At 33.9% G+C, this 17,236-nt stretch overlaps 2 protein-coding genes across 2 annotated transcripts in view; one reads left to right on the top strand and one right to left on the bottom strand.

Annotated features, from left to right (window-relative positions):
* Positions 1-9,813, top strand: part of LOC106458877 (protein spaetzle-like) — a 12,210-nt gene extending 2,397 nt beyond the window's left edge. Inside the window, exons 2-4 of the mRNA XM_013918436.2 lie at positions 1,478-1,704; positions 4,697-4,930; positions 9,438-9,813. Coding sequence (XP_013773890.1) covers positions 1,478-1,704; positions 4,697-4,930; positions 9,438-9,681 — 705 coding nt within the window. The 3' untranslated portion in view covers positions 9,682-9,813. The remainder of the gene's footprint in view (positions 1-1,477; positions 1,705-4,696; positions 4,931-9,437) is intronic.
* Positions 9,814-16,934: 7,121 nt separating this feature from the next.
* The window catches only part of LOC106458874 (RYamide receptor-like), a 9,495-nt gene continuing 9,193 nt past the window's right edge, over positions 16,935-17,236 (bottom strand). Inside the window, exon 3 of the mRNA XM_013918431.2 lies at positions 16,935-16,993. Coding sequence (XP_013773885.2) covers positions 16,935-16,993 — 59 coding nt within the window. The remainder of the gene's footprint in view (positions 16,994-17,236) is intronic.

Here is a 17,236-nt window from a genome sequence, read left to right as displayed (position 1 = left end):
AAGGAGTGGTGATAATCCGTCTCTGCCAGGCCAGTTTAGTCTTGAAGGAGTGGTGATAATCCGTCTCTGCAAGACCAGTTTAGTCTTGAAGGAGTGGATGTTAATCCGTCTTTGCCAGGCCAGTTTAGTCTTGAAGGAGTGGTGATAATCCGTCTTTGCCAGGCCAGTTTAGTCTTGAAGGAGTGGTGATAATCCGTCTTTGCCTAGGCCAGTCTATTCTTGAAGGAGTGATGATAATCCGTCTTTGCAAGGCCAGTTTAGTCTTGAAGGAGTGGTGATTTTACGTTTCTTCAAGGCCAATGGTGATTTGAATGCTTATAGCGCCCTTGATATTTTGTACATTTTTCGATAAATCTCAGTAGACTTAATCTATCGGTTAGAACGATAAGAGAAACGGTGTCCTGATCTCTTATTCTCTCTTACTTGGAGAACCTTTAGTGTGGGTTAAACAGTGATCTGCCGTTTCTGAAAGCATATTTTCGAGTACTGTTGTTGTTTGAATGATTTTCATTGTAGGTATTACGCCTCATTCGTTATGTATATCTATACAGATTGTACGATATTAATAACTAAAATATAAACATTTTTTCCAACTTTTAGCTGTTTAATATTTAAACTTTAGTTACAATAGTTATCATCTTATTCACTAGATGGCAAGAAACGAAGAACTATATACATGTGTGTCTTATAGGACCCATTGTTGAAACTATAAACATCATCACCTAGATTGTCAGTATTGATAGTACTATGACTAGTTTTGTTTTTCTTCAGCATTACTTTTCTTGACAATGAATGAACCTAAAATGTAGTAAGATGTTTTTATGCCAGCGCTGTGGGGCTAGCTTGTGTATAATATCAAGTGACCGTCACGACCTCTAGTTGTTTCATATACACATTTACGCGACCTGTTAATAATTGAATCAAACATATTATGAAAGTAAATGCCTTGGTGTCGTGGAATATCAGTGTATTAAATGTGATGTCTACGATAAAAGATATAGATGAACGTGTGCAGTGGGAAAGACAACTTTAAGAGTTTTTTTATTGTTTCGCCCAAATAAATGAGCAGATGAATATTATTTTACGCAGATATTGTAGAACAAAACGATGTTTCCTGTGAAAGATGTGGTCGACTTAGTGTTATAAATGTGCAAAATTACTCACTTTTTTTTCTTCGGTTAGACCTCTTAATGTTTTGGCTTGTTATTATTAAGAAAATATATAAATTTGAAGTATTATAGCTGTTGTAGAAAGGATTTTGAGAATTTTAATTTCAACTACAATTTATACGTGTTGATTAACAAATATATTTTTATGTTATACTAAGTATTTTAATATTAAATAGTTTCCAACATACATTCTCGAATGTCTTTGCACTTTCAATCTAAAATATAGTGAATTTTATAAATTTAAATGTGGTGATCTAATATCTTCTCAGACTATCTCCATATTATGCTAAATAGTTTTTACGTTTCAGGTTTTTACCAACTTTTGTATAGAAGATGGCACAAGTTCTCCTTCCTCGAATGATGAGAGAAAAGAGATTGAAGGCAAAACATCGCTGTCCGAACTTGCTCCGCCTGCCATTATCTTTCGAGAAAATGAAGACCCGCCTCTTGCGCCACCTGTCGACAGTTTTGGAGTTCCCGAATGTGCATTAAACAACACTAGCACCTTTTGTGAAGAAATACCCGATTATCCCAAGTAATTTAAATATAACAAGTCATAATGGTATATCTTCTAAAGGAACAGAGAAATGAGTGTTGTATCTAGGTTGAGTAGTTTATAGATAAAAAAACTTCATAGCAAAATGTAAATCTTTGCTAATGTTTTCAAAACGGCTTTAGGGGCGCAGCCTGACAACCGAAAAACGTGAAGAAATGATTGCCAGTCTGATAATAAAACTTTATAGCCTTATCCTATCAATTCGCAGAATATTTTATTCACAGGAAATTAAGTTGCCTGTAACTTTACTGATATTCTTTGCGCAATGTATTTTTGTAACATGTTCTCTCGTGGAGCGGACTTTTTTGGAATATCTAAGTCCAGTTCACGTCACGATAACGAATTTATTTATTTCTTCAATAGCTTTTGACACAGGCTACATTCACTCGTAGGCCTAACTTGCCTATAAACTTACTTGTGAAATTACTTTGCTAATCGATCAAACACGCAAACTAACCTACTGCTAATTAACTCGCAAGCAAATATACGCAGTAATTTTCATTGTATAAGTCAGTAAAATATACTGAACTGATAAACTCATTTAATACTCACTGATTCTGGTGTTTATATTGTTCTCATTTTCTGCTTACTACATGAATTTTCCAGATATTACATCATCATCATCATCATGACATAATGACACGTCCACTCTAGTAAACAAACATCTAAATTAAAATGTAAAACTTAGAAAAGCATCGTTACGCCAGATTTCTCCTATATCATAATTTAGTTTATTCAACTTGTTTTATTACTACAAGTGCTGTAAATGTTTACTTGTTTTGTTTATTTTTTCACTTTCACAAATGCGTTAAATCAAGAAATAGTAAACGAAGAAGACAGCATTACCGAATTTGCCAAATAGATTTAAAAGTATTAAATAAAGCACGTGAAAATATTTAATGTACGAAGTACCCTGCGACAGAACAGACTTAACAAATGATGACCAATACTGGTTTTTTTTTAAATATCAATGCAAATTTTGATAAATCATATATAAAACTATTAAGACGAGAATTTGAAAGGAGAAAATAACGACAGTATTCGATTCGAACAAGTTGGAGTGCCTGACTCACGACTTTTAATAAAACACTTGAATCTTCATTTTTACTTATCTTGACACTCTAGGATTTTTGGAACTTTTTCTAATGTAAGAAGTTTGTGTATTCATTTAAGCCTGTAGCTAAAGAACATAGAGTTCAGTATCGTCCTTCAGCTTGTTGGTCATGACGGGGAACCATTTAGCAACAGTTTCAGTCCTTTAACAATTCCAGGTTGAAAGACAAACAAATTGATTTTAAAACTTTATACTTTAGTATAGTTAACGATATTATTAGTTTTAACTCCTCCTATATCACTCCAGAAATATTTCTACGATAAAAATGTTTTATATCCTGATCACCAGCTTTGTTGTTCTTCTGCTAAGTTAATCATCACAGAAAAATTATAATAAATATTGTTTAATCTATACATAACTGTTTTAAGGTTTGTTTTGTAAGGGAAGCAATACTAGTGCAGATAATGATAAAGAAATAATTCATTCTGGTAAGTTATCTACTGTTTACTATGCATACTGGTAGAGCAAGTTAACAAAAATGGTTTTAACTAGAAGAAATGACCTCACATGTACTTGCAATACACAACAGGTATCTGCAACACCTGTATTGGCTTGATAAATGCTGAGTAAAGAAATAAGTGATCACGAACAGCAGAGGAGGACGTGCAGAAATTAATGAATAAAAACACCAAATCTCTATTCTTACATGAATGTCTGGGGATTTCACTAGGCGGCTTCAGCAGTCGTTATCAAATGCAGCTGGAAACAATCGGGAAAAGGTTTTTAATTGACAAAGACAAGAATCCCAATTATGAGTCATGGCACTGTTAAATCAGAACGAGTGTTCCCAGTGCAAGAAATCACAATCTCAGATTTCTTTCGTTAACAGTCATTCAAGCTATATATTTCTACTCATACTAACTTGTACAAGTTGTTGTATCATCCTTCGAAATGAGTATTAACTTATTTCAAGAAGGTAAGGCACAGAAACATGGACAAGTAAGTACATGTTTTATAGAATAAGAGTTGTGATACATAACCTTTGTCTAAGCTAGAATTAGCGCTAGTTTACCTCCACTCTAAATTATATTTAGAAGGATGCCACCTAACTGCATGCAGACCATTTGCAAAAAAGGTTTTGAAATTTAACTGAATATACCTAAATAAAGATGTATTCAGTCTATGTCATAGATTGGCAAATGTACAGTTTTTCCATGTGCTAGCTTGTCGTGACGATAAATCATGATGATTCCAAGGTCAGATGCACTTGGTATTTTTTACGCTCACGATTGTTTGTTTTATTCTTTGACTTTGAATTCGTTAGTCCCTAAAGATTGAAAAGGTCAAGTTCAATATGTTCTTCTGAAAGAAAGAATAGAATGAATTTTGAACTCAGTAGAGGCAGTGATTTTCGAACTGTTTCTGGCTGTTTCTTTAAATGTTCTTCAAGTTTTATCCATATATATAATAATTATTTTCAATTAATCTATAAAATGTCACCATTACTTTATCATTAGTGATTTTAAGCATTTTGTATCAATATTCACATAATGTTTGCTAACTTATTAAACTGTTTCTGAAATGAAATTTCAAAACGTGGAAGCTTTTCGTATAACGCCAAAATTACAAATTCATTTCAGGAAGTGGAAGTAACTAAGCATGTCATATATAGGTTCTAATTTCGGAAGCTTTTTTCAGGACATTGTTATAATTTTAGTTATACCATAAGAAAAATAATACATATATTTTATTTAAACCCATTTTGTAAACAATTCAGTATCACTAAGATAAAATAAATGGTTAGTTATATATCTTTGTATTATACCGTTTTCGAATAAACGTTGATACAAACGGTTTTAAAAATGTACGGTTCATGACTTTAAAACTGTTAATTAATTTCATTTTTCCTTGTTACAGCGCAGAAATACTGAAAGCAATGAGTAAGTTATCGAAAGATGCCTTAAAAGTGGTATTTTCAACAGGAGTAGAAGGCAGGTCAGGCTACTCGATTGGTGACTTGTCGGAGACTCCACTGTGCGAATCTCAGACAAGAACATTTAGGCCAAAAGCAGGACAGACGAATGCGAAGGAATGGGTGTATGTTGTGAACAACGTTCATTACGAGCAACTGGTGACTGCCGAGACATGCCAGTGAGTTGAATAAGTAACATTGTAATGAACATATGAATAACTGCTGTGATGTTTTCGGTTTTTATTTATTTCATCAATATAATTAATGCCGAGAACCTTACAGCGAAATGAGATTGGTTTTCTCCGAGTTCTTTGCTTCTAAGACTAGTATTGTTAAAAAAACTAGGAATAATTCATTGTATAAAAAACGTATTGGTAAATAATAGCAAATTGATACTGAAATACAATTACACAGAATTAATAGAACATTTGTTTGTTTGTAATTAAGCACAAAGTTACACAATGGGCTATCCGTGCTCTGCCCACCACGGGTATCGAAACCTGGATTCTAGTTGTAAGTTCGCAGGCATACCGCTGTGCCACTGGGAGGCTAACAGAACGTAAAAATAACAATTGTAGTAATGCAATTATGTACAACTTAAAATCATTATCCCCGGTGGTCAATTCTCCAGTGGCTTAGCAGAAAGTCTGAAAGCTGATAACACTAAAAACTGGGTTTCGTTACCCTTGATGGGCACAGCCAAGATAGGCTATTGTGTAGCTTTATGCTCAATAAAAAACAAAAAACAAATCCCCAGTTTCAGTACTTCCAATGTCATGTGAGTGCTCTTAACTTAAAAACAATCCCTTTCTCACAGATATTTTGGCTCAAACTTGACCTCCTTTATCGTAAAAACTCTGATTATTTTACCTTCAAAAAGACGTCACTTTCTCGAAACAACTTTCATACTTAATGAAAACACACTGTCCAACATGAATGCAGCTCTATTTTCTCTCGGCTGTTGTTATTTATACATACAGTGTGTATATTATCTTATGAATTTAATTGCCCAAACGATAGTGGATTTTTGGATTCTCTTGTAGGGAGAAACTTACTGTACGTAAAAATTTATTTCTGTTGGAAATTTATGTTCCTTTGAGGAAAGGGAGCCTACCAATTTTGTAATCCTTAGCTATATTATATAGAAATTTATGTTCCTTTGAGGAAAGGGAGCCTACCCATTTTGTAATATTTAGCTATATTATATAGAAATTTATGTTCCTTTGAGGAAAGGGAGCCTACCTATTTTGTAATCTTTAGCTATATTATATAGAAGAAAAGGTGTAAATACATTGACCCTGAAATGTATCTAAATATCTACTGGTACATGTACACGGTTAAATGAAGGTCAAGTTAAAACCCTTGAAACCCTTGAATGATGGGAAGTTCACTTTCCAGGCTGACATGCACAGCGTCTAGGGTATATTGCTTTAAACTTGTATAGTGAGGACTAGTGTTATAGGAAGTAGCCCCCCTCCCCTGAATACATGTAGATCTAGAAATATTTTTCGCGTTTGTACTTCTAAACATTGTGCAGAGGTCACGGGGACACAGTGTGGAAAATCACCAAACACCAGAAAAGGAAGATCTAAGAAGCCTTACACACACAAATGCCATAAAATACAATGAGCCACGGGAATCAGTAAGATCTAGAATCAATGTTAAAAACTTAAACTTTATAACGAAGTCCCTCTGTATAATAAAATTCGATACTATAACATTATGAAATGAAACAATAAAACCATTTAAACATCTAACTTAAACGGACGACGTTCTTTATTGATTAATCATCGAATACATGACAAATAAAACAATAAAATTAGATAAATATCCGACACAAACAGATGAAGTTCCTAAGCACAAAGGTACTCAATCTGTGCTTTGTTCACCACGGGTATCGAAACCCGGTTATTAGCATTATAAGTCCTCAGATTTACCACTGAGCCACTCGGGGGGGAGGGGCTTTTCCTGATTTTGTGGTCATGCAAATTTCGACCCCCCATTTTGTCCGCGAAATTTAAAAGCAAATGCCTACTCATTGATGTGGGAAGTAGCAGTACGAGGGCTCATCAGTACAAAAACATAATATGTAAAAAGGTAGCAAAATTAAAAAATAAGAAAGAGCAAAAATATATTAAAGTTGTGATATGTCAATGAATTTGTCAAGGTGTTCCATACATAATCTCAAATCAAACTTAAAGGAATACAATGCCCATTTAAAAAAAAACTTAAGAGCGTAGAAATAATAACAAAAGTGAACAACATGTAAAAGCTAAAACTAAAATGATAAAAATCAAGACACACAATAGTGTGTTGTGCAGTCTAAACAATGTACAGAACACACGGTAGTGAGTCGTTCGGTCTAAGCAATCTACAGGAAACACGGTAATGTGTCGTGCGGCCTAAACAATGTACAGAACACACAGTAGTGAGTCGTTCGGTCTAAACAATCTACAGGAAACACGGTAATGTGTCGTGCGGCCTAAACAATGTACAGGACACACAGTAGTGTGTCATGCGGCCAATAAAACAACCTGCAGGACACACTGTGTGTTATTAACAGGAGTGATAATTTAGCGATTTTACACCTTCAGTAGCTCGAACTGTGGTAATGCAAATTATCAAATATTTTCCGTGGATACGTTCTACTGTACTCTTACTTCACATTCCAAATTTCAAGGTGATCCGTTAAGAAATTTCTCAGATATAACATCACCAATTTTGATTGAGTTTCTTCCTATTTTGTTTCTTGGCACCGAAAGTACGGAAACTTTACTTGATAGAAAACCATACTTAACTTTTATGGATTTTTTTCAAATTTGGTACACTGACAAATCTTTACAACCTACAATTAGGAGTCTCATTTGGTGTAAATATAAATCACACTTGCAATGTTCTTCAACAAAAACCACCCAAATTTAACGCATTTTTTTGCGCACGCCTACACAAAAAGTCAGGAGAGCTATCCGTCTAACCTTTTTAGTACAGCTTCACCTGAGAATAAAAGTGGACCGTTTTAGTTTTTTGTCATTAGGATTAAAGACGACTGATTTAGAGTAGCAAAACTATAAAGTGAAAGGACGTACAGATACATAGGTATTGGTTAGGCCAAGCAAACTAGATTAGCTCAAGTTTCCAAAAGAATCATATAGGTGGACGGTTATTATTGATTATCGATTGCCAACCTTTCAGCACAAATTTACTAAATTTTATGAAATTATCCTAATTAAAGAGTGTTTAGCGTCATGTGATATTAGCAATTAGTATAAATAATTATGCTTGATACGGTTATACCGATTGCATGGGAGTGATGACAAGAAACTGTTAATCTAGATTCAATGGCGTTGCTGTAAACAAAGTTGTTAACACTATTTTCGAGAGGAAAAGCTACCACCACAGATTTTTAAGAATTTGGTTGGTTCTATAAAGTAAAGATATGTTCCGAATAATAGGGTTTCGATCCTAAATTTAATGTTGGTTACTATCGAGTGTCACTTTCTTATTTGGTGTGGTTTGTTGGTTTGTATTGACAAAAAATTATGATATTTAACCAAAAACACCTTAGGTGCGGCCAAAAAAGGATTGAACGTCCGACTTAAAGGAATGAAATCAAAATTTGCGGCCAAACTGGTTGCTACACTTATAACATTGATAAGAATATTACAACAAATATTCATTCATTTGTTAGCTAAGCTGCATATTTTGTTTTACCTACCATCATGTCCCAAGTTGAACAAAAACACGCGGTCTGGCGAACTAATGATTGAATATTTGCTGTGAAATTATTATCAATGCTATAAGTATAACTACCAGTTTTGATTTCATTGTTTAAGTCGCACGTTGAATCTTTTTTTTGGCATCACCTTTTTCTCACACCTAAAGTATTTTTATTAGATAATCTATAACAAGAGTAATTAAAGTAATAAATAAAAATTCGCGATCACTGGTGAAGAAACGTATGCATTTATTGACACCAGAAGAAGAACGTGGACGTAAAGAATAAGGATTCACTACAAACGAGATGGATTCACTGATACTTAAAGAAGAACGCGGACGTTAACAATAAGGATTCACTTCAAACGATACGGATTCACTGAGACCTAAAGAAGAACGCGGACGTTAACAATAAGGATTCACTACAAACAATACGGATTCACTGAGACCTAAAGAAGAACGCGGACGTTAACAATAAGGATTCACTACAAACAATACGGATTCACTGAGACCTAAAGAAGAACGTGGACGTAAAGAATAAGGATTCACTACAAACGAGATGGATTCACTGATACTTAAAGAAGAACGCGGACGTTAACAATAAGGATTCACTTCAAACGATACGGATTCACTGAGACCTAAAGAAGAACGTGAGATTTAAAAATAAGGATTCATTCAGATCGAAAGAAGAACGTGCAAGCTAAAAATAAGGATTTACGAACAATGAGGAGGAAATATAGCGGAAATAAACATAAAGGTTTAATAAGCTAGAAGAAAACTAAACGATTAAGTAAAGGTAAGGATTGCAAATAAAAACTATGTGACAGCGTCTTTCGGAAGAAATCAGGAAGTGAAGTCACGTGTTCAACAAGAATGCTCATTAATTACTGTTTTTATTTCTTTTAGTGCTTTACTGTTGCTGCAGATTTATATAATTGTTTGCTTTAATGAGATTTGTTTTCCCTTAATTAGAGAGGATGGAGAACCGTGCAGGTTCATCAACAACAACCTCCCATTAGGATACCGAAGTGTTTGTCGACAGCGCTATGCTTTCAAAACCCTTTTAGCTATAAAACCCAAAGATAAGGAGCCTTATAAAGAAGACTTTCGTTTCCCCTCTTGCTGCACTTGTTATGTTACTGTACCACCAGAGTTTCGAAGAAAACTACCAACAACTCCACAGACTTCTGTAGAGCCCTCTAGCGAGAGTGTTTAAAACAATTTCCATGAACAACTTATAGAATTCTGCTGTAATTAGTCTGTGATATGTTATACTCTATGCAACTGATGTATGACCATATAAGAAATGTTTGTTTTCGATAAAGATAAGCTCTTAACTGAAGATGTATCTTTGTTGTCTCGTTGCATGGTAACTACACTAGATGATTACAATCCGTATTTGAGCACCTATTTCAAGTGCTACAAGTCACACACCTTTTTCAAATTATAAGAGACAGTAAATGAAAGTAATATATTTACACAAAGAACCAAAGTTAATTAAAAAAGACGTTTTGGTAACGCATTAACGGCATATTGGGGTGTAATTCATCAACTGATTACTACTACATTCTGACCTTTAGGGGTCGACTTCATTAACGTCTTTTATCTATTGTTAAAACACAATTACACAGAAATATAAAACTGTTTTATTTTACCAAAAAAAATCAAATACTCGCTAGTTTCGTTTTACTTTTTTTTCTAGCCAGTTTTTTCACATTCACTAATGTACGCTCGGAAAATGTTTTTAGATAAACACTCGCCTAAAGGAATATGCACTCCATTTTTATTACGTCATAAACTCAGTTAAAAAATTAACGTCTGAATAGAATAAGTTTGTTTTGGTTACCGAACATGGAATAAATATACTAACAATTTACTGGACAGAACCAGCTCATATCAACTGTTGTTTGTTTGTTTTTTTCACCTTGACTGATACGCTAGTGTATTTATGACGTCACAGTTTAATATATTTCTAATCTTTCGCGTACCACCAGAAGAAAGTCACTAGGTTTATAACATTGTGTAGCTTTATGCTTAACAACAAATAAACAAAAATCTTTCTCGTATGGTTAATAAGGTTACAGGTTAATATCTCAGTAATTTTTTCTATTGTGGTTTTTGGCGTCACACTTTAATAGCTTAGTGATTTTTCAAATACGGTTTATGATGTTAGAGATTTGAATATCGTAGTTCAAGGACACTGGAGTTTTAAAACGAAAATAAAGTTATTTTTATAACTAGTGAAAGTAACTTACCTAGCTATTTTACAAAAAACAAAAATGAAATGACAGTAATGAAAATATATAATAAAGTAACAAAATACTGAAAGAAAAATACAGTTCTTTGACTTACATCAGCCTTTGTCAGTAATATTTATTTAACCTAGCTTTTCACAACAGAAAAACATAATTCAAGTTTAATTACTAAAAGGTTAAGAATTACACATAAAAAAGTTAGGAACTACATATTAAAAGGTTAAGAATTACACATTAAATTGTTAAGAATTACACATTAAAAGGTTAAGAACTACATAATTTTTTTTAGCATTGATAAGGATTGCAGAATATAAGAATACTACTGGACCAATAGTGGTTCGTAAATATTTTTTGTCCCTTTTGCATACTTAATTACTTTAAATAACTCTTTAGAAAATCACGAACTCGGTATTTTCTACACTACAAGATAGCTTGGAATATATCTAAGTTTGAAAGTATTGGGACAATTATATTAATAGCAAAATGCAGTTAATATTTTAATAGTAATAACATCGATTTCAAAAACAGTAAACGCTAGGAATGGTAAAGAAGAGAACCTAATGTATCAGAATTTAATGTTAAAAGTTTTGCGATATAATGCACATTTTTCAAGTTTATGGTTACTATGTTTTTATATTTTCCACGAGTAGAGCGCACAATAATAGTAGAGCACACAGTAATAACTTCCTTCACCTGATATGGGGGAGTAGAGCACACAATAATAGCTTCCTCCACCTGATATGGGGGAGTAGAGCACACAGTAATAACTTCCTCCACCTGACATTGGGGAGTAGAGCACACAGTAATAGCCTCCTCCACCTGACATTGGGGAGTAGAGCACACAGTAATAACTTCCTCCACCTGATATGAGGGAGTAAAGCACACAATAATAACTTCCTCCACCTGATATTGGGGAGTAGAGCACAAAGTAATAGCCTCCTCCACCTGATATGGGGGAGTAGAGCACACAATTATAGCTTCCTCCACCTGACATTGGGGAGTAGAGCACACAATAATAACTCCCTCCACCTGATATTGGGGAGTATAGCACCCAATAATAACTTCCTCCACCTGATATTGGAGAGTAGAGCACACAGTAATAGTCTCCTCCACCTGATATTGGGGAGTAGAGCACACAATAATAGCTTCCTCCACCTGATATGGGAGAGTAGAGCACACAATAATAACTTCCTCCACCTGATATGGGGAGTATAGCACACAATAATAGCTTCCTCCATCTGATGTGGGGGAGTAGAGCACACAATAATAGCTTCCTCCACCTGATATGGGGCTTTAGCTCATGCTGTTTGCTCAATTCTGAATATCTACACACTTTAAAACTGGAGCAGTTTGATATAATAATTTACTATATAACGTGAATTACTAAATTTGCACTGTTTTCAACGTTATTCGATTCTTTTTAGTTTGAACAAATATTTAGTTAATGGGAAAAATATTATTATTATTTCTGCCAACAACTGACATTTTAAAAGACTATATTTCAAGTCTATCCACATCATATATTTTTATATGACTGGTTCATGTTCTAATCACATCATCATACACTACTTACTCAATGATTATTCATGTGTGCATGTATACTATGTGTGCAGGGTCCCCGAAAATGTTCTGTTTCAAAAGTAAATAAAATCAAAATTAAGAGTAACAAATATTCGTATTTTTTGCTTTTGAAACTCATATGACGTACTGTGTTGTAGCTTAAAGAGTGCATAATACTTCTCGTTATTCATGGCATGCGCACTTTTTACTGACGTCATAACAGTATAAATTGCAACGTTAAGCGTCCCTTATGTGACGTAATTTTAGTGCCAACTGACTGACAGACAACATAGTACTGTAAAGTGGTGCGAGTGGTTAAAACAAGTGACCACTCCAGGCAGCCTTTGGCCCCCTTTTGGGGAAATTATAGAATAATTAGTCATTCTTTCCGGTCACTTAGATATATCGGTCAGTTAGTAATTGTTTATAGCTGTTAACAATAGATATTACTGAGTAAGTACTTGTATTTACCTGTTAACAACTTCATCATTGACAAACTAAGTGTTCAAGCTCGTTTGTCTACAACTATGCTACTGGCTAATTCGTTGTTTATATTTTGATGAAAGAATTAACACAAGATATCACAAAAACAAATAGATTACAAAAGACCCAGTAACACGAGCGTTTTCAAATAATTAGCTACTCTTCTTCAGGGAGAATAGTGAACTATTTGATAGCGCCCGGTTTTCTGGATTCTTTTGAAATCTAATTATTTATATCTGTCAGCAACACACACACAAATGTATCTTTCTGAACTCAATATTTCGCTTCGTCGGGAGTTATCGATATAATACAAGCTCACTAATCTAGCTAAATAAAGTTAAGAATAACAATATCTTCTACAGTTTAACGTTATATATTTTTATTTAGAACATGTCTGTCTATCTTGCTGGCCCTAGCTACTATTAACAGCATACATTATTTGGACGATTCTCTATGATGTTTCCTTTCGAGGAAATAATATTTACGAAAGACCTAATGTTTAATCAATTTGTCTTTTCTCTAGTGAAACCGCCCCTTGCGTGAGTTAAATCATAAGCATATAAAATATAATGAAGACTTGGATTTTGTTTTTTCACCTTGCTTTATTGATGTCCTTCCTTCCGTAAATAACATCACTATCATATAGAATGTACTTGAGATCTAAGTTTTACTTGGTGTCTTCTTTTCCGTATTGAGGTTTTCCCTTGTGTGAGAACAAGTATTATAGATAAAACGGGTCTTGTTATGGCCTGGTGGTTAGGGCGGTTGATTCCCAATATCTGGGTCGCTGATTCGAATCCTCTCACCAAACATATTCTCACTTTCAGCCGTTGGTCAATCCCATTATTCGATTAGACTAGCCCAAGAATGACGGTTGGTGTTTTTACTTGACACTTCTAAGTTAGGTACGGCTAGTACACATAGCCCATTGTGTAGCTTTGTGCTTAACAACAAACAAAAAACTCGTTAGGTAGTAGTTCCTAGATGGGACGGGAGAGTTTTTTGTTTGTTGTTAAGCACAAAGCTACACAATGGGCTATGTGTACTAGCCGTACCTAACTAGTTACAAGTCCGTAGACTTACCTGTTAGGTAGTAGTTCCTAGATGGGACGGAAGTAAGTCTACGGACTTGTAACTAGTTAGGTTAATGTTAATCTGTTAATTATATTTGGTCATAGCGTATTCTATTCAACAACGTAAGAAAAATGTAAATATATATATATAACACAGCATTTTAACCAAATAATAAACATTTTACTGCCAAAATTTCTCAGTAAAAAGGTAATTATTTCATGAGAAACATAAAGCAACGACTCAAAATATACAGCTCACTTAGTTTATTGTAATTACCAACGTACAAGAATAAAAACAAAACAAACTTACACGTTTATTCACTGCAATACACACACCACAGAGCATGATAATAGAACACTGAACGAATACAATATTTATAATTTATATTGTACAACAAAGTTCGTTATTTTAATACCGAAATAAAAATATGCCAAAATCTTCAACTCACTTAAAACTTAGTTTTATAGAATTTTTTGACAAAAATAATAAATATAAAAATTAGCATTATTAACAAACAATTTACAAAATAAATGAGCTAAATGGAACACAACGTATATCATAAATATAAGTATCTTCTTTTTATTCAACATAGCCATATACGAATAGATTAAACCAAGTTTCAAACTTTTTTTTGTTCGAGGACCATCTGATTTTTTTATCATCTCTGTGAACAACAATGAAATCTATACAATATCCTGCCAATTCCTTTCCGTTAATATGCAACCTTTGCACGGACCATCTGAAGGGTGTCCTCGAACAAACCAAAAATTATACAAGCTTATATCTAAAACAAATATATATGTTTAAAAAAAGTAACATTTACGTTTTTTAATCACTTTAGTACACTCAACGCTTTCATTATACTAAATCAAATACAAATATGTTAAATTAACTTGCCAAAGTTCAACATTATACAATACAGTTACATTTTTCATTGCTTGATGTTGAAAAATGATTGGTAAATAATCGCCGAAGCAAATACATAAATATTAAACCTAGAATACACATAATTCCCAGATGATCAAATCGTCTGTCTGGAAATTTAATATGGAAATTTCTTAGAGGACATGGAAATGTACTGCAGCGTCATTACACCACTATTGACTATTCTCAGGGAATATAAACTAATGACTTCCTGATCTTAGTGAAGTATGATATGTATAAACAAAACAGTCATTTACTGGACATTTTCCAGCACTAATACTGAAGAAGTAATACATTACTTTGAATTGATTTCATAATATATCGTTTGATTCCAGTGTCTCTACCCTAGTCCTAATGAAGGGGGTAAAGTCACATGTAAATGAGCTAGTATTATGTCTGAACTTAAACCACATGATTTCGCTTAACAAAGTGTTAATAGTTTATTTACAGAAGTCAGGTTTTGTGTGATAAGATAAAATACATGCTTCTTTGATTTCTAACTTGACACTAACAAAGTAGCGAGGCCAGATGTTGTGTAGTGAGCTACACGTTTCTTTGATTTTTAACTTCACACTAACAATGTAGCGAGGCCAGATGTTGTGTAGTGAGCTACACGTTTCTTTGATTTCTAACTTGACACTAACAAAGTAGCGAGGCCAGATGTTGTGTAGTGAGCTACACGTTTCTTTGATTTTTAACTTCACACTAACAATGTAGCGAAGCCAGAAGATGTTGTGTTGTAAAGTACATGATTTATTGATTTCGCTTGGTGAGATATTAAGTTCACAGTAATATATATATATGTTTTGACAATCAGTTATCTCATAAAATAATCAACATAAAAATATCTGTTCACAGAAAAATGATTGATAATTATCCAAAAGGGGTGGAACAGGAATACATATATAAGGTTCAGCACGAGAACATTTTTAGCCAAGGTAAATTAGGCACTATAAAAACTAGAAAACAGAATACAAGTGAACGTTAGCCAGTAATTAAAGAGAGTAAATCGAATTCAGATTACTTTCAGTAAGGATGAAATGTTGTAGAAGTGCAGATAAACTGTGAAATCCTGCTTTTGGTTTATTTGTTTAAACAATAAGTTCAAATGTTTCCAACATTTAACTAGCCGAATTTTTAAATCATCTTTATTAGGATCAGCGCCAGATCGTTAGAAATGAAAATTATGTTTCTAAATGTTGACTATTATTACAAGGCCCGGCATGGCCAGGTGGATAGGGCGGTCGACTCGCAATATGCGGGTCGCGGGTTCGAATCCCCGTCACACCAAACATGCTCACCCTTTCAGAGATGGTGGTGGGTGGTGATGACTAGCGCAGATATCCCTCGTGTAGCTTTGCGCGAAAATCAAAGAAACAAACAAATTATTACAAAATAAAAGCTTTCAATACGCTAATGATACACTTAAGTTGTGTTAACTCTAAAACTAAAAGGAATAATCCAATAACAGCTTGTGGAAACCCGTGATAATTGTCACAAGAATTAATTTGCTTTTCAATATTTCATCGAATCGAAATCTGGGGCTCTTCATTGAGTTTATGTAATTAGGACGATGTGTCTAATGAGTTTTATTCTGTTATATCGCAGTTGATGAGTTCACATTCTCGGACATGAACTTAACTTGCGAATGTAAATCTCATTAAAAAGGCAACATGTAATAACAAAGTATTAGTTGAAAATCAGGTCTCGATAATTTTAGGAGTTAGATTACAAACATGTGCGTACATTCTGCGTATTGGAGTTTGAGGAAAGGGGGTTTCGAATTGCGTTATAAATGACAGTCTTTGCTTCTGAGCAAGGAATGCTACTATTATGTGTTATTTTTCTTTCGAAACGTGTTTACTCTGATGTCACCTTTTTGGCTTGCGGTCGAAGATTGTGGGTGAGATGTAGGCTAGCTTTACGAACTGTGGAATACGAGCTGGAAGCGTCGTAACGCTTCAGACTGCTGGTTTCTCCATATCTTCTAAAAGATAGCAAGCGAAGGTAAATTTGTCGGAAACCTGTTCGAAACTTAGAACTCATCCACCAATATATGAGAGGATTATAAAACGTGTGGCTCATGGCCAACCAGTGGCAAACAAACCACACGTATCTTATGTTATTGAGGTTCCAGAGAGTAGGGTCCTGATCCCCCACCACTATTAGAGTGTTAAACGGCAGCCAGCAAACGGTGAAGACTGACACTATGGTAACCATCATCTTGATCATCTAACAGAAAATATAATCAACATTTAAAATATGCAGCGATTTATCTAATAAAAAAAACATATTTAAAAAACTGTATATAAACTTTTTAATGTTATCATCTCTTCAAATACAAGTAAAAAACTGAGTTCACAAAATTAAATACATTATTCAAAATCATTTTAACATTTTAAAGTAAAACTTCGAAAACAAGAATGATGTTTTGGTGAGGCGTGCAACACTGTTAGTTTACAACATACACGAAGA

This window comes from Limulus polyphemus, unplaced genomic scaffold, assembly GCF_000517525.1.
Source record: "Limulus polyphemus unplaced genomic scaffold, Limulus_polyphemus-2.1.2 Scaffold526, whole genome shotgun sequence".
Classification (NCBI taxonomy): Eukaryota; Metazoa; Arthropoda; class Merostomata; order Xiphosura; family Limulidae; genus Limulus; species Limulus polyphemus.
Note: the sequence above shows the minus strand (reverse complement) of the source record. Positions and strands in the feature narration are given on the sequence as shown.